The 24,358-nt window shown below is 40.3% G+C and overlaps 1 protein-coding gene across 2 annotated transcripts; it reads right to left on the bottom strand.

The window, feature by feature from the left end:
* Positions 1-212: 212 nt before the first annotated feature.
* ptp4a2b (protein tyrosine phosphatase 4A2b) lies at positions 213-23,698 on the bottom strand. Of its 2 annotated transcripts, XM_040020306.1 has the most exons (7): positions 23,545-23,698; positions 4,733-5,026; positions 4,208-4,316; positions 4,034-4,126; positions 3,808-3,938; positions 2,288-2,362; positions 213-1,266 (listed from the first exon to the last, which is right to left on the bottom strand). In XM_040020306.1, the coding sequence occupies exons 2-7, from the start codon at positions 4,735-4,737 to the stop codon at positions 1,164-1,166; spliced, it is 516 nt and encodes a 171-aa protein (XP_039876240.1). In that variant the 5' UTR covers positions 4,738-5,026; positions 23,545-23,698; the 3' UTR covers positions 213-1,163. The 2 variants fall into 2 exon arrangements, with proteins under 2 accessions (XP_039876240.1, XP_039876241.1); XM_040020307.1 differs by lacking the exon at positions 23,545-23,698 and having other exon boundaries at positions 4,733-5,042.
* Between the last annotated feature and the right edge of the window lie 660 nt (positions 23,699-24,358).

Below are 24,358 nucleotides of genomic sequence, written 5' to 3'. Positions count from 1 at the left end.
TGGGGATGTTTTCAAAATGGGTACAATGATAAAAAACTGACCACGTTCATTCTTCTCCAGCTTGACTTTCAGATTGAATCTTAGGCTCTGTGTAAGAGTTTAAATATGCATACCTGTAAAAAGTCCTATTGTAGCCCCAGAAGGGAGAGAGAATGAAATTACAAGTACCTGTTGTAGTTACATTTGTTTTTTGTTGTTGTATTTTTTTTTTTATTTTTTTGTTTGTTTTTTTAAAACGGCCTGGATGATAATCTGAAGTTTGTGTGTATGTGTGCGTAGGACACTCAGCAGGGTTTGGCGGACATATCTGAGGTGGACTGATTATTGCACTCCAACAAGATTTAAAGAAATTTAAAAAAAAAAAAAAAAAAAAAAAAAAAAAAGACATGGCTCTCAAACGGATAAAACTAAAACTATTGGATGACAAAGTGTCCTTGCCCCTGCCAAACTCTTAACTGCCACACATATATCTTGTGAATAAATATTACAGACATATTCAAACTCAGTGACCCCCTAAACTGAAAGTGACATTAAAGCAAGTGAAGGGTAAGAAGAAAAAAAAAACATTACTGCATTTTTCAGGTGAACCTTTGAGTTTTGTGCAAAAAAGACACAGTCACAATGTGTGTTTAAAAAAAGAAAAAAAAGAAAGAAAAAAGAAAGTATGTCGTTCTGGCCCAATTATAAAATATCAATAGTGGAAATCAAAATGAGAATATATAATTTCATCACCACATTTGTGTAAAAATAAACATTCACAAAAAATGGAAACTGTTATCCCATGATTAAAACTGGAACAAAAAAAAAAACAAAAAAACAAAAAAACAAAAAAACACAAAAGTAAAATAAAACCCCATAAGAGACAGGATGGACTCGAGTTGAAAAATTCTGGCCCGTGGTTGAACAGTATAAACCGGGTGGCGGGCCTATCTGTGTGCTTTAACCTTCCATTCATTGGTTCGGCTGGTGGATCCCCAGATCTGGACTCATTCATTTGATCACTCGCTTCCTTCTCAATTAACCATGACTCAGTGTTAACAAATCATCACAATAATTACTGATAGCACTCTCCGTGTTTTGTTTTGTTTTTTCTTTTTAAATCTCTCCCGTTATCGGAAGATTCCCCACTAGATGTGCATAAGAAAGACGCACTGACAGGCAGCCTACTGAACGCAGCAGATGCTATCCTTGCACCGCAGACGCATTTTGGGTCTGTATTTCTCGAGGTAAAGAAGCTGTTTGGAGTTGAAGGCTCCACGTCTCTTCCTGTGAAAACCAGAAAAGAAGGAGAGGCTCTTTAAATAACGTGACTACAAAGAATGCAGCACATTAAAACATGACTGTGATTACAGGAGTTATAAAAGATTGACAAGCATTTTCAAGCGAGTCAGCACTAGTACTTCTGAATTCCTAGAACTCCATCTTCTACTTTGGCGTAAGGGCTTAAAATGGGAATTTCTCAGTGACTCAAGTGTACTGTCATTGGTCTAGATGGGATCACATGATGTTTTGGTGCAGCACACTGCAACTGGCATATTTAAAGCAAACAACACACCTATGTAAACAGCATACATTAAAGAAGGACTGTCATTTACACAGCTAATGTCAAATAGCTCTTCAAAAAAAAAAAAAAAAAAAAGAGATAAAACAAAACATGCTAGCATTTCCTTTCAACTGCTTGGGCCATCCAAACACAAAAAAGTAATTAAGATTAAGCAGGATTACAGGAAAAACCACCAAGTGAATTGTTATAGTTTACTGGATGCCATCTTTGGGCACAGAGCAGCACATGCTGGTAATGTGGGTGAAAGGCACATATTAATCAGGCATTTCAGTCCACCTCACTTGCCAGGTTATCTAAATTAAAACAGCATAAAAATAGGTCCCTTTTAACTCTGATTATCATGAGTCCATAGCTCTGTTCACAGCATCCTTCAACTTTTTGTTGATAGCCCAAATGTTGCTATGCTGTCAACCAACTCACTAATACAGTGCATTAGCTTTCCAACCAAGGAAGGAAAAACAAAAAAAAGTTCTGAAAGCACCTTCCTCCCAAAAGGACCTTTGATATCACCTAGCAGAAAAAAAAAAAAAAAGTTCCATGACTCTAAATCCCTCCAACTTAAATGCATTTAATCATTTCTTATGTTTTTATGGAGGTCTGAGTTTTCAGTATCAGCACACCTTGTGTCTGATTTACACTGCAAGTCTCTTAAAAAGGCAATAATCTCTGATAAGACCTGGCCTCCTTTTATGGTTCTAGTACAAAAGCAAAGAGTATACTTACTGTCTTATGAACTGCACAGCATCCTCATACTTCATCCCACACTCAATGAGGGCTAAGGCCACCAAGACTGGAGCTCTGTGAGGTGAAGAAATCCAGTGGACCACCAGTTCAAGCAGACAGAGCATCCAAGGAAGAAAGAAGGAGAAGAGAAGATTAAATGCCAAGAGTCACATGGTTCCACAGTAATACGGCGGTGAAGGAATGAGAAAGGGGCGTTTAAACCTGAAAAAGAGGCCTGGGAACTCAACAGGGGTGCACAAGTTCACTGTTGCCCTGCTGGGGCACTGTGCTCACACCCTGAGCCTCAAACACAAAAATAACTGATGAGTTACAGTAAAAGGCTTCTCCTTTCTCACAACAGGAGATAGGGTGAGAAAAGACAAACATAAACACTTTCCAGACCACTCGGCAGGTTAGAGCTCAGTGCTGACAGCAGTTGTTTTAGTGGCTTTTTTCTCACATACAATTCAAGACAGACAGAATGTGAGAATGTTGTGTGGACTCTGTTAAAAGGCGGCACATAACTGCTGCCTCCTACACTGACGGCTTAAGTGTTAGCCTGTGTAAAGCAGATCACACTGCAAGGCAGAAAACTCATATGACTGCAGTAAACAAAGTACAGGAAACGCAGTCAGAAAATGCCAGTCTAACCAATATTGGGAATTAGAAAGTCTCTGGAATGCCACAGCAATGCAAAACGCTCGAAGCCATTGAGAGCAGATTGGCTAACTCTGCACTTGTGGTCAGGAAAGACATTTTCACACAAACACCCCCCATGTCATGTGCTTATGCCTTATTTGTTTTCACACTTTGTTTTGTTATTCAGCATAACTTGTTTGTAATTCACTGTCACACTGGTTTCTGACTAAGAAGCATGCATATTTTCGTCTCCGATCATAACTAGATAGAATGTATTCGAAAGCTAGCGCTTCCCCCCCCAGAACCAATGCCCGGCCGTTGTAACTAATGATAGTGCTCAGTAAAAAGACAATCGGCTGCTTAAATGATCTCTAACAGGAGGAGAAAAAGGAGACAATCATTTGAGTTACTAAATGAATCACTAATGAGTATTGAGGATTCAATTCTGGAGGTGGGGGTGAGAGGCAAGACCAGCCAATGCTGTGTGATCAATAGTGAAGAAACAACAAGTGAATGCTTTCTCTGACCACATCTCTCTGGAGCTACTGTTAATACCGCAGCAATAAAATGGTCCCTGGTCACACTAACCAGAATACTAACAGGGCGGGAAAAAACAAAAGGATGAGATACTGGGTCAAATGGGCTGCGTTACACAAGGGAGAGGCTGTGTTGCTGCCTTGGAAATGGCACGTCTAACTTTGAGAACAGATGTCTCAGTTATCTCTGCCGCCACTTTGATATGGACCCAAATAACCACCTTCTAACCCTCTAACTTAAAACATACCACTACATTTCTCATTTATTGCACGCAGGACTGTTATTTGGGCACGTAAGAAAAAAGGGTTTTGGTGAAAAGGAGGCCAACTGTACACCATACATACCGTCCGAGGCCTGCCACACAGTGTACGGCAATGCAGCAGCCGGGTTGCTCTTGAAATTTGGTGTTGAGCAACTTGAGCCAGTTATCCACGATCTGGGTGGGAGGAGGGGCACCATCGTCAAAAGGCCAGTCCTAAAGCAGAAAACATCAATCGTCATCAAATGACCTAGTTGAACAGCACAAACATCCAGTAAGAGACTGCCGCAAAAATGTCTGTCAGCACTTACCAAGACCTGTATCCCCTCTTTCTCTACTGGAGCCTTATCATAGGTGGCATCACAAACTCTAACCAGAGTGTTCACCTCAAATTTTTTCAGTTCCTGGCAGAAAACGTGAAAGGGTGCATTTGAGACAGAGCCCTGGGAATCTGATAAACAGCAATAACACAAACGTAAGCATACCTCAGTGAACTTGTTAAGTGTGGCATTGGTGGGGTTGTGGGTGATGAGGAACCTCATGCGCTCGTAGACAATCTCAACTGCAGCGGGGCGGTTCATGTTGGCGAGACGGCTTTAAAAAACAATTACAATACAAAACTCTTACAAAACAAAAGCGACTTTTGGCTCAGAAGTCAGCAAAAAAAAAAAAAAAAAGAAAAGAAAAAAGAAAACCCTCAAAAAAAATTGCTATGAAACGTATGTTTTCATGTAGGGTAGAATAAATAAAAATGACAACACGTGGAGGGGGGTCGCTCAGGAGGACAACAGGTATTCACTATGGGATGATGTACACAGAAGGATAACACAAAGAAAAGGAAAAAAACAAACAAACAAACTAGTCCACAGTACTTTGGGATGTTTTAAAAAAAGAAAAAAAAAGAAAAAGAAAAATACAAAAAATACAAAACCAAAAAAAGTTAATAACAAAAAAAATAATAACACAGAAGAAGATGAGGAGACTATCCAGGAGTCATCCAATCAGTTTACCCCATTCAGGAGAGCTGTTTGTGATTGGCTGTTCAAGAAGAAAGTAGAAAGCAAAGGGTGTTCGTATCGGTTGGGACAGGGCAGAGCAATCAGGCCAAGGGCTACGCAATATCCCAGAGGGCCTTTGGGAAAAGTCAGCAGTTCCTAGTGCGCTGGCAGTCAGGGGGGTTTCTGGGTAGCGTAGTCCCTCGGGGGGCGGCCGATTCACTTCTCCACAGAGGTGAGGTGCTGTGCCTGGCAGAACTCTCCGCTCACACACGCCATATAGGTACGGCTCAAGTCAACACAGAAACCCTGTGAAGAGAACACAGAAAGGGAGACTTAAATGTAACGAAATCGCACACAAACAGCACCCATTTATTTCAAACAGATAACCAGTGTCTGCACAAGCAGGAGGCCACCGATTCAGGTCGTTACAGAATATGATACTTGTTAAATTTGCACATCTGCAGCTGATTAATGGTAATAACCACAATACAGTTTGCATATCATGATTATATTTGACTATTAGTCTGGAGATTAAATATACCACATATGTTGACTTTTGAGCACTGGGTGGACAACAGTACAGATTAAAGGAGCCTTTAATAAACCAGATATAAATCTGGAATTTCAGTTTATACAAGATTATTTTTCCTCCCCATCAAAAAGGCTTTCTATAATAACTAGGGATATATGACTACATTAAACAAGTGATTTTAATTAACAACAAACTAAAAAGCTCAAAGTTAAACATCTTCAAACATTGTTAAATGTTTTACGGAAACCCCCAAAACTGCTGATCACATTCTTCAGTGCCTCCAACAGCATTTTAAAAGCTGCTGAAATGTGTGGCACTTTGCAGCCTTGCACAACACTGTTCACACGCACAATGTCAGATTAGTTCACCAAGTGTGGTTAAGTGAACCGTGCTAGCATCAGCATGCCTCTTTCCTTGCAGGTTAGCTGCCACACACTTCTGCTGAAGTTGGGCTATGCCAGATTAAACTACATACAACAATTTAGATCAAAATAACACGCCAGTGTACTAGTTTGTGCGTCTGTTCTTCCACATTACTCATTTACAAATCCCAATAGCAGAGTCACAGGTGGCAGGTGACTACCCAGCAGCCCAGACTCATACATACAAACCATTAGTTAATCCAACAAGTATTTCTGAATCTAACCAACAACACCACCACCATTACTGAAGTGTCTAGCCAACAAGCTCACTTCCCTAATAATTAAAGGCATACATTTCAGTCTTGATTAGCTGAAACATGATCTGCGGTCTGCTTGTAGTTGTTGTCAGTGTTTTCACTTCTCAAATATCAGCTTCTGGAATTTGCAAAATAAAGGTTGTTCCATGCTGTAGAGGTTTACACATTCACAGAAGCAAAAGATCCTATTTTTCATTCCAGGGGTGGACAAATCCCCTGGGGCTGCATCAGGAAGGTCACCTGGTGCTAAAAACTCAAACATGTGGAGCTACTTGCTGGGACGACCCCCTGTGAATAACAAAGCAGCTAAAGGTAGCTTTAAAAGAACTAAAGCACAACGACAGTGTATAGACACTCAAAAATCCCCATCATGACTGTTTCTACCTTCCAGCCAGTTAATCCTGCAGTGAAATGAACGCACCTTTGGATTACATCACTGTCAATTCACCACCAGTCACCAAAATGGAAAACTAATAATATTCACAGCATGGAGTGCAGACACTTCATAAGAGTGTCTTTCAGAACAGGTAATGTCTGGCCTGTAACTGGCCACGGAGCAGCTGAACTGTGCCAAGTCCTTGACAGTCTAAACCCAGCTGCCACAAACTGGCTGGAACCGTCTCAGAGCAATATGGGAGAGAGGTGGGGAGGTAGCATTTAAAAACAAAACAGAAAAGGCAAGAGCTGACTATCTCTATACCTACCACACACCAGTGTGTGTGTGTGTGTGTGTGTGTGTGTGTGTGTGTGTGTGTGTGTGTGTGTGTGTGTGTGTGTGTGTGTGTGTGTGTGTGCGCGCGTGCGTGTGTGCGCGTGCGTTAGCTAAAGAAAAAAAAAAAAAAAAAAAAAAAAAAAAAAAAAAAAAAAGGGCTCGGACTTTAGCACCATGTCACAGGCAGTAGTCACAAGGTGCGGATTAACGGGTGGGCAAAGCTTCAAACAGCCCCAGCATTTCAATCCCACGCTCCCCCTTTTATAAAAACTTATTTTGAATGAAACAAGACTCTGTACTCTCAGCTGCTTTATATAGTACATTCAAATATTAAATAAATTGAGTGACAGCTTTTTCCATCTTTAGCCTGTCTCAGGTCAACCAGCCTTATATGTACCATCAACCACACCGCCACTACACAAGAAGTGTGTCAACCCATGGAACAGCTGCAATGGCACTCAAAGCAGCCTTGACTTTGTTTGCGCCTGTGTGTTGGTGTGTGATGGCCAAGATCATCTGTGATGCCTTTAATTACCACCACTGAGCCCGACAGAAAAGAGAGTGGCATGGCTACAATCTGACAACTGAAGCCTGGACAAAAGTCGGGCAGGCTTCTAAGGTTTTTTTTTTCCTCCCATCAGCTCCTAATCCTCCAGAAATGAAAAGGACAGATAAGTGGAGAGACGGGGCAGCTAGCATGTGCTTTTCACCTGTGAAACCTGACTGAAAAGGAGGAGAGCAGACTAAGAGACTGAAAAAAAATAAGAAATAAAAAAACTCCATCAAAGAACAAAAGAACCAGACACGCACACAAATACACACCAAGGACACCACAATGACAGCTTATGCTAAAAAGATGAAAAGCAACTGGATTGTGGATAGCTGCCCAGATGGACCAAGTGACTTCATACAGTCTGTGTTCCAAATGCTGCCACAAGAAGGGTTACAGGTGTGTGTGTGTGTGTGTGTGTGTGTGTGTGTGTGTGTGTGTGTGTGTGTGTGTGTGGTGTGTGGGGGGGGGGGGGTAGATGGGAAACCCCATTTTAGAATTAACACAAGTGTATGCGAACTAAAGCACCTCAGGGCCAGGTGCAGAACATGAGGTGTGGCTAAGCAGCAAGTATTACGCTAAATGCAGTCTCAGTCAAGCTAAATTCAGGCGCTTCATGTTTTTGTTGCAATCCCTTCTCACCGTACTCACTACCTAGAGCTGTAATGATTACATAATTCACTTGTTGATTGACAGAAATCTATTACGTTTCTGCTATTCTGTTTGTACGTTTCTATTTGATTTAGATTGTATTTGTGCCGTACGGTCAATAGTACACACAGGCAGCTTTGTTTGTGCAGATAAGACCAGTGCATGTGCTTTTTAAATGAATTATTAAGTGATCATTCATAAGTTCTTCCTCTGTGAATATTTTATTAACAAAGCACTTTGTAATCAATAAACAACAACAATACAATGAGCAGCGTAAGGTGAATTCCAACGTCATCGTTTTAGGGGATGTCGGCACAGGAAGCAATTCCAGGCCCGAGACCACAGAAAGTCTCTGACATAAGGTACATAAAGCAAATAAATAAATAAATGAATGAAAAAAAGAAAGAAAAGAAAAAAGAAAAAAAAAAAAGTGAAAAAGGCAAGGGTCCCGTATTGAATCTTCTAAACTTTGAGGTGAAAACAAATGACAGCAAACGCGCAAACTTTCAACTCAAACCCAATAGCCATACCTGGCTATTTGTCACCTATTCATAAATTGCCTTACATAACAGAAGATAAACAGGAAAGTCGGAAAGATGAAAAAATGTTTTGGCCACCAGTTCTGACTAAGCCTTTCAGAGGAAGTAAGCAAACTGTGGTAACACTGGGCCTGCCCAGCTGCTGCCCGGTCTGCCATCACAACATTGTCGGGAATGCATGCAAATTACTGTTGAAATTTGCAAACTGGTTCTGCAGTTATGCACTGCTTAGATCAAGGAAGACAGAAGAAAAAAAAAAAAAATGCACAGAGATACACACCAAATGTGTTTGTACAAGCCAAGTATGTTTAACCACACAGGAAACGAGCAGCAGTCGACAGAAAAACCTTCAAACTGTAGACCGAAAGCGTGTTAGCGATCTCTCTAGTCACTTCGACATGAATGACTGGTATAACTTAATGGAAATGTTGTAAGAATGCTAGGACAAACTACTAATTAAAAACAGGCTAAAAATGTTTAGCCTGTATTTTGCTAAATACAGGCTAAACATTTTCTGCAGCTGCTCTGCCACAAAACAGTGCAGCATACACAATTTCACAAAATAGATATATGTAATAAAAATAGAAAAAGAAAGTTCTAGAAGGTGAAGACAGCCTGAAATCATCAGAGCTCATGATGCTAAGCTTTTCCTGTCTGGTTAACCCCAATTTTATTTACAAATACAAACTTAACCAATACCATTTTGTTTGTATAAATTGGCAGCAAATGAAGCAAATAAAATTTCATTGCCATTTTTAAACCAGACCAAAACACCTACTAAATGTGAGAACCACATTCAAAATGATCAACAAACATTACTTTTTAAAAATTGTATTTAACTAAGATTGCAAAAATTACTAAATTATCTAAATGTGGGATTATTTTATGAATACTAGAAACAGTATTATAAAGAACTTGGGCTTACAGCTGGCATTTTGCACATGCGTGTCCATGTATAAACATATATTCTAAATTGGGAGAAAGGTCACTGAGTAAAGGCAGAGGCCCACACAATGGCTCAGAGAAAGCTCCCTTGGTGCCCTGTTCAACATCACGTGTTCACTGTTGGAACAGGGCTGTTGGAGCAAGAAACAGGGGAAAAGGACTGAGGCTGGATGGGAAGAACTTCCCAAATTGATTGGTCCTCACCAGAACCCTCTTAAGAGTAACTAAGGCAAAGCAACGGTAGACAGCGAGTAAGACTGTGAGGACGAGAGAGCGAGGAGTTGAAGTATTAGCTGATAAGGACTGCAGTATCTCAGAACAGAAAAGGACACGCAAACCTAAACAGGTGATAAAAATGGCAAAAGAATGGGAACCAGGGTGTGGGTATCCTGCAGCTGCCAACTCATTTTCTTTTTTTTCCTGCTTGATTCATCAAACTGTCTGGTGAAATACGAAGTCAAGTCAGACATAAAACAAACTAAATGAATATGGCATTATCCTGTAGTGCAAGATAAGTGGTAACTAAGCTCAGAATATCAACAATAAAACGCTGCAGGTGGCAGCTGTGAAGTTATCACAGCTTAAGTGCATGAAGAGTAAAGTGCTACAGTGGGAGTGCTAATTAAAAGGCTTTCGCCATGTTAAGGATTTTACTGCAACAAGACTCCATAACTGCAAAGCTAAAGCTGTGAGAAGCTCTTGTTGGCACTTGATAGCTATCAGGTGGTCCGTCTCCATGACTCTCCCACCAGGACTACTATACACACACACACACACACACACACACACACACACACACACAAGCTAGCCACAAGCTTAGGGAGTGGGTGAAGCGGGCTGCTCTAAAATTAGAAAGACAAATACATCAACACACAGAAGTGAGACATGGAATACCAAATGACAAAACAGACTTTTTATACAAAATGTCTGAGTACATCCTCCCCCCATAGTGAAAAATATTAGTTTTACATGCATCCCAGTCTGGTGGTTTGAGGTTAGCTTAGGTTCTCCGTCTTTTACTGACGCTTTGTCTGGAGCCAGACTGGGCATGACCAGACTGTACTGCCTTGAAGCAGCTTGAGGCCTAATTTTTGCCATGAGATCCAAGTCGAAAAGCACAGGAGCACACCTGTCATGTGAGGAGGAAAGGGTGAGAGGGCAGGCTGGAGGAAACCATGTTCACTGACATAACAGCAACATGCAATCATAATGAAAAAAAGCTCTGATACACTCACCTACATGCTTGCTGCACCCACCTCATTCTTAGAATGCCTTCACAAATAATACTGACACTTTGTATTCACAGCAAAGTACTAAATTCTCCCTTTACCTCTCTGATATGACGGGTACTGATGTGAAACTTAAGATTGAGAAGCGCTGACAGCTGCAAACAAACGTAGAGAAACCACGAACCAGGAGGAGCACAACCGGAGCAAAGTATCATAGAGACCTGCCTTCATTCCTGTGGCCTTCATGAGAGCCAAATAAAAGATAACTAATATACTTGGAAATGTCAAAGAGGACAGAGACAAAGAAATAGTACCACGAAGAAAGCCAGCAAGATGTCATTTGGAAGAGACATCCTGTAAGGACATAACAAGAGATTAGCAAGATTAGAACAAGAGGGGAAAAGAGCAAAAAGAGTACAGAAGAGAAACAAAAAGTCAATGGGTAAAAACTAGCTGAGATAAATCAGAGGATCACGCCTGCCCAATGGTCCAGCTGGTTCCTAGTAGTGACATCAATACAACCGATAGGCTGGGTGGGTGGGTGTATGTCACCTCAAACTGGAGCAGCCCTAACAGTGTTCATACCAAAAACCCAAGATGAAGAAGAAAGCACTACACTCACTACAGCACTACTGTTACTGTAAGCCAGTGCTAAGAACGGAGAGAAAAAAAAAAAAAAAAAAAAAAAAAAAAGAAGGAGATGAAGACTGAAAAAGCAAGAACTTAATGCTTTAGTGGGAGAGAAAAGAGTTGATACAAACAGCCGTACTAGCACACACACCCCAACCTTTAGAACTTAAAAAAAAAAATAAAATAAATAATAATAAAAAATACACTTAAGCCAATTACAAATTACCTGCAGACCTTTGGTTTACTTGTGGGTGGGTGTCAAACTCATATGTGGAGCAAGAGTAGGTAATGGTTATTCATAGCGAGCTTTGATGATTGTCCGTTTTCCAAGATGAAAATGTTTACTGTATGGACCACTTATTTAACACTGTAACAAAATATGCTCCCCCAATATTATATTATATCATAATCACCCTTCCATTTATTTTACATGTCACATGCTGGGTAAAAACCAATCATGAAAAACAAGGGTCTAGCCTTCAGGTGCAGCTGCATGACGACTGTTTTTTCCTGTTATTTTGTTGTTGTTTTTTTAAATAACCCTGCCAGCTGGACCGGGAGGGGGAGGGGAGAAAAAAAAAAAAAAAAAAAAAAAAAGTAGTTAAAGGGTTCCCCCCCCCCCATTTACACGAGACTAAAGCTTGTTCATCTTGTTACAATGAAACATTCTACCAGAAAACCTCAGGTCCTTTTCCTCTAGCAGAACAATGTCCTCCACCACGCTGCAAAAATTTCTCGGGTTCCCCCAACTCCTCAAATCCCAATTCAACTGAAGGACCACAGCAGGTGCCAGATAAAGCCCATTACACAAGAAGCCCCAGCATGCAGGACCCAAATGATATGCCGAAATTGTTCCATATGTACGTACGTGTTCCAAAAGCTTCATTGGCATTTTATGATGGTGTCTATCAAACTAATTCAGTGGATTGAGAATTTGTGCTACAATGGGGGAGGAGGAACAAACAAACAAACGAACAAACAAAAAAAAAAAAACATTTTCTAATAATTCCAAGGACAACGCAATACCCATGTCAGTACAGGTTATGGTGACAGGTCACCAAAGTATTCAACAAACAGTACAAACATTAAAAAGAAATGGGCAGCACAACACGCCCTTGTCATCAGTCACACTTGAAAAAGCAAAGACATACAGGCAAGCAAGCATGCAAGCAAACATGTGCACAAAACTACAAAAAAACAAAAACAACCCCCCCACAAAACCCTACTCTAGTTCAGCTTCTACCCCCCTTTTTGCCTCACCATCCCCCCCCCTTTCATAGTGTAACAAACAAACCAAAATCCCCAGACATGCTTGAACAAGACTGTATTAAGGGAGGGCGGCCCGTATGCAAAAACTCCACTGGGAACTCCAATAGTGATTCCAAACTGTTGTTGTGCCTCCCATGAGCTGCACACTCCTGGGGATTTAGAAAGAGGAGGCTCAGGCTGGAGGTTGGAAGAACTGGTGTGCGCCCATTCAAAACGTTTCTGAGAACAGGAAAAACATTTCTTCACCTGCCATGCGGGTTGAGGTTGGAGTATCAAAGCTGGATTATACAGCAATGCGTAAGCCATTTTTCCTAGTACTACCAGCACAAGTGCAGAGCAAAATATTGATAGGACAATACGTGTCATTAGTTGAAAAACACTTAAGGATATTCTGGTGTTAAAGTTAACCAACTTGGTGAAATCAATGAGAAAGTGAATTAGAAATCTAATCAATTGAATTGACCAACTGAGAAGTAATAACACAAACAATACAATGATGTAAATAAAACACTGAGTTATTCTACGTCATGAGAATTGATAGAATAACAGGACAAAACATTTGATGATTTCAGGCTGATTGAGACATCGCCGGCCCTTGAATCCTTATAATCAGGATGTGAATCACAGCCGGTCATGTCTGTGTTTACCTGTGTCAAGGTGGCACTGCACAGACATTGTGACAAAGACCTGCGGTGTGTCTAGTTTGAAGAAAAAAAAAAAAAAAAAAAAAAAAAAAAGGGGGGGGGGGCAAAGATAGGTATTTTAAAAACCAGACTAAACCTCAGGGAAAGGCACCTGCTCTCCCTCTCTCCATCAAAAAGTAAAAGTGCTAACAGCAAGTGGAAAGGAAAAACATTCCTGTTCTTAAAACCTGTGTGTGGATTGCCACGGTTTCATCAGGCTACAAATAGGTTGGGTTAAAGAATGGCCCTCTATGAATCTGTCAGCCAGCAGATATACATATATCCTCAGGACTGCCCAGCAGCTGGACTCCTCAATCCACAGCAGACCCTCTTTAAAGGGTTTATAGACTCACTGAAACATCTCATCTCACCTAAACTTGCTTACATGCTTTTAATTTTCAAACAGTATTGAAAATACATGAACTGCCAAAAGGTCTAGCACCTGTGTAGCAACTGTCCCAGAAAAAAATAAATAAATAAATTTAAAAAAAATAAAATAAAATGCAGCTCTCCGGTATAGATGATCATTATATAAAAACTAGTTCTGTGCCCATTCAGGATGCACCCATTCTAACTGGTTCGCCTTTGATATGGCTGCTTTCATCAATCATCATAAGGGGTGTAACAAGACTCCAAAACCATGGTTAGGTTCATACTTGAGTTTCTCCCCCCCAACCCCTCTTTTTTTAAAATCAGAGGCCACCATAAATATTTGAAGCTCAGTTACTCTGATACATTTGCATTTCCTTATCTGAGCATGCTTCAAATATTACAGCTTTCGCCCCATTAGCACGTGCTAACTAGGCATTTAAGTTGTATAGCGGTTGATATGGCTCCACGTATAACTTGTATAACTCAAGTCTAGGATCGATTGCTTAATTATATTTTTAAATTACTCAATAAAACCCATTTAGACAAAAAAATAAATATCAGAGATCTGTCTTAATATTTGAGTACTGTAGCAATCATCATGCAATTGCTAAGGCACTGTTATAATATTAATAGATTCTATTCATCAAAAGCTGCTCATACTGGACCTCAAATTAAAAAAAAAGATGACTGACATGCATTAATTTAATCACTCTATAGCAATGCTTCTTAACTGTAGAATCAGTAGTTTTATTCAAGCATACATATAAAATGGTTATGGCATGGATTCATTTCATCACTGGACTAATGCGTAGTTAATATAAACGCTGACAAATACTCTGGGGAGATGAAAATGACTCAGGATTGGGATAGTTTCCTCATTCACACACAGTCCTTACAGTAAAATAAAAACAGAAAAAAAAAAATCATACACCATAATTGGGTGACATGATGCAACATTAGCATAATAGCAGTAGTGCAGCAGTACGTTTTTAAATGATTGTGACAAACATCTAGAAAATAAAGAGTGCATTTGCTTTGTTTGTAAATAATCATCATGCTAAGGTGGTAAACAGGATGGTGTTTTCCTGTTACAGTTGGAGTGGTTAAAAGGGCTTTGGTATGTTTCTTATTTAAGCCTTTAGGGAAAGGTGATATACTGGTTAGGCAAGGCATTTTCCAGTAAGTAATGTTTAAAGACAAATGCATTGTTAGGACTTAATAATTATAGAAAACAACAAGAACAACAACACTGATGTAGGTAAGTCATGGGACTTCACATCATAATCACCTGTCACTACACATTTTCCAAGAACTGCCCATCTAACCTCATTCAAACTTTTCTATTTATCCCAACAATAACCACTGAAAGTAGACCAGACAGACACTGATGCTGTCCAACCATTTTCAGGCTTTAATGCATGCCCCCACCCCCTGCGACCCTGAACTGGTTAACTGAAAGATGGCTGGTTGCAGGTTAACAGCTAGATCATTTCCATAAGCACAACTCACGATTCTGCTGGTCTGTCTGAACCATAAACAATCCGTGATCCTGGAATTTTCCAATCGTAGAGCAGTCTTTAGAAACACCTGGTTAGACGTACATACTGTAGAACAGAAGCTGCATTGTTTACTCACAGTACCAAGACAGCTAATTCCTCTTTGTAATTACATCAAAAATCACTACTGATAAGCTATAACAGATTAAACTGGCAAGCGACAAATTTGCTTAACTGGTCAAATGGACTGGTTTCCAAAGCAACTGATCTAATCCTCACAAATACTGACTAAAACATTTTTAATGGCTGGGAGTAACTTAAGCACATTTATTAAGTGTCTCTTGACAAACCATGGACCTTGGTAAACCTTGGTACTCTAGTATAGAATAGCGCTAATACTGCTGACCTTTAAAAAGCAGACAAGCATTTTTACTTCTTAAAACTTGCAAATCACACAAAGAATACACTCGTGATTTTTCAGAACAGTGACAGCAAAAGTTAGAAGAAAAAAAAAAGAAAGAGAAAAAAAAAAAAAAAAAAAAAAAAAAGAGGATGTCAAATGCAGCTGCCATGTCTACTTATTTTGCATCTTGATTAGATCTACTTACTGGCAGCCAAGTATGTTATGTTGTGAACAGGTGTAACTTTTAACAGAGCTTATTATAACTGCTGTGCAATAGCCCTTAGAGCTTGTGGTGTACAAGTCTATACGAATTGTTTCTACAAGAGCATTTCCTCATTTATATTTCTGAAAGTATAAGAGTTTTAAGATATTTGAATAAAAATATAAGTGTAATTGTCAGTGTTGCTTTTAAATGCTAAGCTTATTTTGCTGACATTGTCATAAATGGGCAGTCTCTTTCCAATCCCTATTCAGAACAGCAGGTTAGCTCTCTGTAGCCCTAAAGCACAAGAGGTAATCTTCCTGCAGGGAATTTGCTGTACTGCCTTTTTTGTCTGTGTAAACTGGGTTTGAGAGAGGGAGGTATGGGAACATGTAACCCCCACCCTCTATGTCCATGAACAGACGAACACCCACAACACATGCACTTGCACATGGCAAAGCCCACTTATCACACTGCTTTGCTGCCTCTGAGTGAGCACAGATAAACAGTGTAACGATCAAAGGCTTCTGATAGAGCTTAGAGGGGGAGGGCAAAGACTGATCCATCTCTGGAATACACTGAAAGAGACCAGGGCTCAGCACCTTAGAAATGGGAATGAAAAGGTTGAAAACATTTAAACAAAGGTCTGTTCTACCCTCACATAATTGGCCTAGGTCCACTTTTAATCAGTTTTTTCACAAAAAGACTGCCCAATTATATGTTAAACAAAAAACACTTTTCCCTGCGATTTCAATGAGAATCAAAAGTGCAAATACACAAAGGAAACTAGTAAAAGAGACAAAAGGTGGTAATATAAAGTGTTTGTGCCAATCGCGTGTGTCAACAAAGGCTGGGCAAGTTACCAAATGATACAAGATTGAGATACAAATGGCAGGAGCACCAAATCTACAACTGAGATTGTGGACCAGGGGTCCGTTCTTCGTACCTCGCTAAGTAAGTTAGCTGGATTTGATTGTTGACGATTTCGCGTGATCTTGGATCGTTCGGTTCTCCGAAGCTCATCCGGGACTTGCCGTCATAGCAACAGATCCGTAAGCGTAAACCTGCTCCCGAGCAGGTTTACGTTATGTAAACAGGATTAGATCGCGGGAACTCAGGTATGTCCGCTTCATTCATACGAAAGCAACAGCGATATTTTACCACTGTTTTACCATAAATAAATATTATCAGTGTAACTAAAGATAATGCAGCACTTTATCCTTTTATTGATTCCATACAGATACATACAGGTCATTTCCTAAAAAAAGGGAAATGTACTATTAATCATTCTATTTCATGTATTTGATCATTTCAGATGTAATTCATATTTTAGAGTAGTAATAGTAAATTACTTCATGTAAGCAAGATGAGAGACCACGGCTATAAAAGCGAAAGTGGATTTGGGAAGTCTGTCGCAGCCATGTCCTGTCCGTATACGCGAGCCACCCATTGCAGAAGGTGCAAGATTGATAAGGAGAGTTTTCAGAATTCAGCGTATATTGCGGGATACACAGGATCCTTTAGCTCAGCGCGACAGTGTGCTCATAGAGAGATATCGATTTTCCCGTGAGGGTATTATTTACTTAACCAACTTGTTGACGAGGGGGTGCAGGACCACCACCTGTCTTTTTTTGCTCTGCCCTTTTCTTGGTTGCTGTTATAAACAAACAGATTATTTCAGGGTCTCTTTTCAAGAGACTAAAGGCAATATAAGTGATAAATATTACCATTCTGTAGAATATTCTTATATTTCACTTTTACTTGTTCCCATGTTCTAGTGGGCCCTGTTGTGGCTCTAATGTGAAAGAGGATATTGTAATATAATATGATATAATAATATAAATAATAAATTTACCCTACCGCCTACTGGTTTTGGCCGAGGGGCCGATGGCGCGATATGGCAGCCTCGCTTCTGTCAGTCTGCCCCAGGGCAGCTGTGGCTACAACTGTAGCTTGCCTCCACCAGTGTGTGAATGTGAGAGTGACTGAATAGTGGCATTGTAAAGCGCTTTGGGTGCCTTGAAAAGCGCTATATAATTCCAATCCATTATTATTATTAAATTACTTACGAGTTTAATTTGTCAGCAACTTTCTGCCAGCCCTCTCTCCTTGCTTTTGCAGCCTTCGCAGTGTTCCCTTGCGTTTTAATTAAACTCTGAAACTCCTGAAATCCCTCAATCAAGAGTTCTTGCTCTGCTGCCGAAAAATACTGAGCGCGCTCCTTCGACATTTTCGCCAACCAATCAAAGGGTTGCCGATCAATGTTTCTACTACCGATGCGTAGCCCCTGTTAAGCCACCCAGTGATCTCACATTACTTCATCCAGCTATACTAATTGTCGACAACAGGTGTGTTCGGAGAACCGGAATAGCGAGCTCAAAGTTGGCGCGATGATTTGATCTTGGATGTGTCATTTGATCTTGGATGTAGTAAGCGAGGTACGAAGAACAGACCCCAGCTCACTAACTGAAAAATCCATGGTTTGAAAAATAGTAAATGACAACAATGAGGTACCGCAGAGATTTCTACTTACAAACGCTCCAACGCTCTCCAACGCTTGGATGCTGCAGGCATCCAAGCATTGGATCTAGAAAATACAGCAAATTTTAATGGCGTGCATACAGAGATGAACTAGCAAAAAACATTAGTGGGGAGTTCCAGTTACAGATCAGAAAACTTTAAACAGTTTGTACCCAAATTTGTTACACATTTTCCCGAAGTTTTAAATGACCACTGGAAGACTTTTAAAACTCATCCATTCATAACAACTCAGATGCTGATTACAAAGTTCAGCATTCATCAGGCTGACATCACCATCTGCACTTTGACTCCTGCATTTTAAAGTTAAATTGTGGAGTCTTGGTTGCAGAAAACTTGAGGAGCAATAACCAATTCCAAATACAAAAAAAAAATCACATTTGTTTACAAGAAAACTCTAAACCTTCAGTACCTTTACGGTTCTATTTACATAGTATATAATAATGTATGTAATAGTTGCCATTACCAAATATGACTGCAGTCTCCAAAGACAAGGCAGTAGTTTTCTGGCTTGATCTGGAATATGGGTCGCTGGACTATATTGAGCCATCTGAGCGCCTTTGATAAGTTATAATCTCATCTCACAATCCTAAATCTGCTCCAGGATGACATTTCTCAACACAGACAGAACACAAAGCAGCAACGAGACACACCTTGACCTGCATGCTAACATGTGAATTACGCACTGAAAGTCAGCATTAAAGACGCATTTTAACAAGCAATCTAAAGTGCTGTAGCCAAAGAGTCAACTATTCATGGAATTATTTTTTAAGTATTTGTTCGGTTTTCAATTCTGGAATTCAATTGTTTACCCCTTTTTTTTTTCCCCCTCTTTCTTTTAAACACACAGAAACCTAATCTCATCACTACTTCCTTTAATTTATAATCGTGATGCAGTAAACAGTCTCATTTACCTCACTGTTCCTAATTGAGCAACACTGTCACTCAATTTGGCAAATTTTTGCCGTGTATCAGAAGCAAAATGTTGACTCATTTTCTCTGAGGGGTCACCGGAGGGTGCCAAAAAATTAAATAAATTAAATTAAAAAATAAAAAATAAAACTTAAAAATATTAAAAAAAAAAAAATCACACCACAGCAATTACAACAATCAATACCAAATTATTTCTATAGTGACTTTTTTAATGATTAAAAACATCTACCCCTTCTTGCTGGACAAAGTTCTGAACATTTGCTGTGGTCACATCTTCTGCATACTGGCCACACAGCTAATATGCAGAACATGTAGCTATTAATAAGTATAAGCCGCCACTGGCCTCCCTAATTGTTGGTCCACAAATAGTGAGGCTGTTTTGTGCTGACCATTTCTAAATCTACAAATAATATATATACACACGTATATGTATGTACGCACACGTGTGTGTGTGTGTGTGTGTGTGTGTGTGTGTGTGTGTGTGTGTGTGTGTGTGTGTGTATATATACACTTTTTACTTCCTTTTCTGGAAATTTGGAAGGCCTTAAATATTCACAATAATGCATTTCTTATTAATTTTATTGCTTAATGTGACAGTAACCAAAGACCGATTAAAAACATTTGCTAGAATAACCAACAGTGAGTATAACTCTAAGACTGCCAAGAACAGTGAAAGCTTCTAGTTTCAGTCAATTCATTATACAGAGTTTCAAAATAAGAGCTAATACAGACATGGAAAAATACAGATAAAAAAAAAATCTTCATTTCATTTTGATTGTGATGATTTTTCCCCCTCTAGCATATATGGGTAAACAAATAACAGACTTTCACAATTGGTGCATCCTTAAGAACAGGCAAGTTAAAATACAAGGTGTTCCTTCAACATTCCAGCTAACAATTACTTCCACTCTAGCAAATAACTGACAGCTGCTCCTGCAGAAGTTAACTGCCTTGTTGTTTAAAGGCACAATGGTTCTTGTTTACAAGTGTGCCAGGCTTATGGGTTCATTTAGCTATAATTGATATGTGCAAGAGTCAATTCATGACAGATTTACAATTAAAAAAATAAAAATAGAAAATAACCCAACATTAAGAAAAGTAAACTTCCAGGACTGTCTAGAAGTCAGTTTCTGTGCCGAGACCAACGCTCAGCAACAGACCAAGCCAGTAAAGAGAATGTCTGCTCGTATTTTTGCCGTGAGGTGCTGATCCCACCACAACATCAATTCTTCTGACATTTGGAAACCAACTGCCTTCTGACAGCAGCATCAGGGGATGCCTGTTGCCATATCAACAATTATCCCTGTGGTAGCAACAAGTGCTCCTGCGGGGAATATGGTGTCTCTTGATAAGAAATCAAAAAGGAGCAATGGTGCTTAGTAAATGCTCACAAAGTAAAGCTAAAGAAGACCTAAGAGTGCAGCAATAATGAGAATTAACGCTTGTTTATATGCTGTCATCAAGGAACTTTTTTTTTCAACTAAAAACCAACAGCCCTTAACAGAACCATAAAACACCTTATGATCTCAATTTAGCTCATCTTTTTGAGATTCTAGCCACAATGAACACACTAGTTTGCGAGAGGCACTCACGGGGTGGGGGGGTGGGGGTGGGGGGGTGCCAGTAACACACACAAAAACAAACACACCTAGGCAATGGGCAAACACAGAGGGTTTGTTGTCTAGAACACCACTGCTTCAAAAATAGCATCGTTTTTAAAATCTGAGAAAGCAAGCACCTACACACAGCTGCTCAAACAACAATAACACATATTACTATTGCATGTTCTGGCACAGAACTCCGTGTTCCCCTGTTAACTGCAGCTCTGACAGCTGTAGCTAAACAAGGCAGGTGTAAACACAAAAAACAAAAGAGGATCCTATTCCTACCTGTTGCTATAGTTTCAGCGGGAACCCCCTGCAACAGCAATCTAGGAGAGGTGTCAATCTGTGAAACGCTGCCAGTGCCACTGAGCCTGCGCCTTTGCTTTATCCCAACACTGTGGCAACAACAGTAAACACTGTGCCGATCACTGCATGATTCATTAATCCACACACTTTGCAATAAACGAGCTACTCACAAAAAGGTGCCCACTAATGCGTAACTACATATGGGCTTCACTTAATTGCTTTGAAAAGAGGTAGCACAAACAGTGGCCAACTAATCTTAGCTTGCCACTTTATACCAATTTCAAAACAACTTCTACTGCAGCCAAAGATAGGAGTGAGCCCATTGTAAAACCAAAAACTTTGTGTTCCATTCCCACCACAGATAGGGAGAGTAGCTAAATTTTAAAATGTGTTAAAGCAGTCAGTATGGAATGGCCTCCTCTGCTCTACCTTTCAACACTCAGTCACCCCCCTGTGGCTTGATGGGCTGAAAGCCAGCAGGCTACAACATAGGTGTTCTTCTCCCCCAGTAACACTCCTTTGTAGGCTGATATCAAGTTACTGCACACTGGGTTCACCTTTCACAGTTACAGTAACCAAGGCTGAGAACTTCCCATCTTGTCACAGGGCATTTTCTTTGCTCCTAGTAGGCATAAATTAGCAACCAACCAGCATATTAAGTCTTTAAACAACAAGTTTGATTTCAAGTTTGGCTTACAAAAGTTACAGGTAATAGAAGTTTGCCTTGCAGAGTCAGATCACAAAAATGAGTGCCCACCCCAGCAGTATAGGGCTGACTTTAGCTGAGGGATGTGCTATATAAGCAGATTGAGTGAGAGTTGCTATTTCTAGATTGGCCAGAGCATCATGTGTCAATTAGCTATAAAATAAAGCGGGTCATCTGTTCAAACGACCTACTTCCACAAAGAATAAAATGCCAGTGGAGTCTAAAGACTGCAAAGCATTACAATACTGAAGTTGTGAAAGTCTAACCTTTTATGAAGCAAGAGTAAAGACCTTATTGATTACCTCAATTTGATAGTACGATTACATTACTCACTGCAACTTTCTATTATTTCTGTTGTAGTGTCCCAACATTCCCTTAGCTTGTTTTCCTGAATGCAATCACTCACCTCATCCTATCAACAGGCAAACCAGGTCACCTTGCAGTGACTCATAATCGGGAGTATATAATTAGCTTACCTGTTACACCAGTTACTGATTGACTCATCCGCCCTGTTGGTAGGATGGCTATTCACTTGTATTAGCCGCCCACTAGAATTTACTACCAGAGGGGAGCCTCAAATCAGTGGAAGGTCATAAATTGAAAACTGAGAGGCATGGGAATGTGCCGCGGCCTTTAGTGTCACAGCTGCTCTAGTCAACTTCCTCCCGAAATGCATTTCCTCATTTCACTTCAACCCACATGGCTAAATGGTTGGGCGCTTTCTGTTTTAGGAAACCAGACGAGGCTAAATTATAGACCCACCTAACTCCAGTGTTGGCCATTTTTTTCTCTCCTTTTTTCGTTGAAGCCGAGCAAATTTTCCGACTCCAACCAGACAGCAAGCAATAAAGACAAGGAGCACGACAGTCCAGTCCAGTAGCCGCGACGACAAACATAAACAGACATGACAAATCGTTTGTCGGTTTAAGAAAAAAAAAAAAAATCAACCCGTCAGCCTGGCAATTGGCCTTTAGCATATGGGTGAACTATACTGCAGGTCAAGATTTTGTCACAAAGGGCGGAAGGCAGCTGGCTAGCTTAGTCGCCATATAGTTACCACGCAGCTTTCCACAACTACAAATAACTTAAGCATCTTATACACATAACAGTAGCACTACTAGCCAGGACAATTGTTAAAGTTAACACAAGTATTCATTGCCAATCTGATACACGTTGTTCAGAAGAAATTCTACGGTAACCTGTACACCCTTGCACCGTGTAGCGCTAAGGTAGCGCTAGCACTTGTGGTATTCCAAACGACGGTCAGTTTAGAAAACACCACGTTATGAATACAACTAAACGTATCCTGTTCTAAAAGGAAAAAACACAAGCTATGACATAGTCGTGTTAGTAGTCCTAATGCTAGTCAGCGATTTTCTTCTTTAGGGAAATAGCCATAGCCGCGATAGCAAGCTAGCGCAGCTATGTTAGCTAGCGGGCTAGCTAACGTACTTTGCTTTTAGAAGCAATCTTTTAGACCAGCAGCACTGCAACAATCAAGACAAAGGTAATTAACTCAAGTGTGGATATCACGGATATCTGAGGCAGTGAGAATGAACATTCATACCTTTAACGGGATTTTCAACACCGATTGTAGCACGCGATTAAACCGTCTTAAGCTTTGCTCTGCGAGCTACCATTAACGTGGCTACATACTGGACACTATTCTCGGACGACCCCTCATGCAACTTACTTTGGCTGCCCGGCAGTGTGGCGATCACCTAACATATGGAACTCAACTTTTCAGTGGGCTCTAGCGGATCTATAGCACTAGAATTACATTCAATCGAGGCAGAAAGAAGTTCCCAGTGGTTTGCTGAGATCTTTTAGTCATTGAGTACTTACAAAGAGCAAGCTGAACATTGAAATCCCGTGACTACCCCGGAGAAAGTGGAGGGAGTGCAGAAAGCGCTGTCAGATCGCCTTTTTGTTCCTCTTTAGTGTGGCAGCCTGAGATCTCGTCGGAGGTCGGGAACTGTTGTCGGGGAGGAGCCTCCTCCTCAGTTTGTACAAGACCTTCAGGGACCGTCGGAAATATGTCGACCAGGCAGTGCGAATTAATAGTCAACAAAATGAGGGCCACCTGAGAAATCTGCAAACCTCGGAAAACTTTAAACGACAGACGCGTGTATCCCAGATCATCCTAGCATTTTTTTTTCTTGTTTGTTTGAGTGTTTCCTCGTCACCAGTTTAACTATCAGGAAGCGGAAACTGGAATAAATTTTAAGTGACATGCATGGCAACGTCTGAAGGGATTAGCTTCAAGGTCGTTCCTCACTTTGCTTTAGTGTAGGTAACTTTTCATATCTTCTATTACTTCTCTCTATAACAGCACGTGTATGTGCATCAGGTTGTATCTGCGGTCACTGCGCCAGAATTACCGGGATCTCTCGAATGCAGCATGGATGGTCTGACGTCAGTACGACGTAAGAAGAATCCGGTTGACTGATGACAGCTCACCATGGTGACGACAGTTCCAGCAAGTAATAGCACCATATTATCCCTGAACTCATGGGCTGTTTTTTAAAAATAGATTTTATTCTTATCTAAGCACATTTTGGATTGGCTACAAGAACCGTTTTGTTTCGAAAAGTACAGACTGTTGAATCGCCTCCAGTCACGCATCAGAGTTAGTTTAGTTGTTTTAATTAAAAGCCAG

The sequence above is a fragment of the Simochromis diagramma genome, unplaced genomic scaffold (genome assembly GCF_900408965.1).
Source record: "Simochromis diagramma unplaced genomic scaffold, fSimDia1.1 OVJJ01000753.1, whole genome shotgun sequence".
NCBI classification, from domain to species: Eukaryota; Metazoa; Chordata; class Actinopteri; order Cichliformes; family Cichlidae; genus Simochromis; species Simochromis diagramma.
The sequence above is the reverse complement of the archived record's forward strand: the minus strand, read 5'-3'. Positions and strand labels throughout refer to the sequence as shown.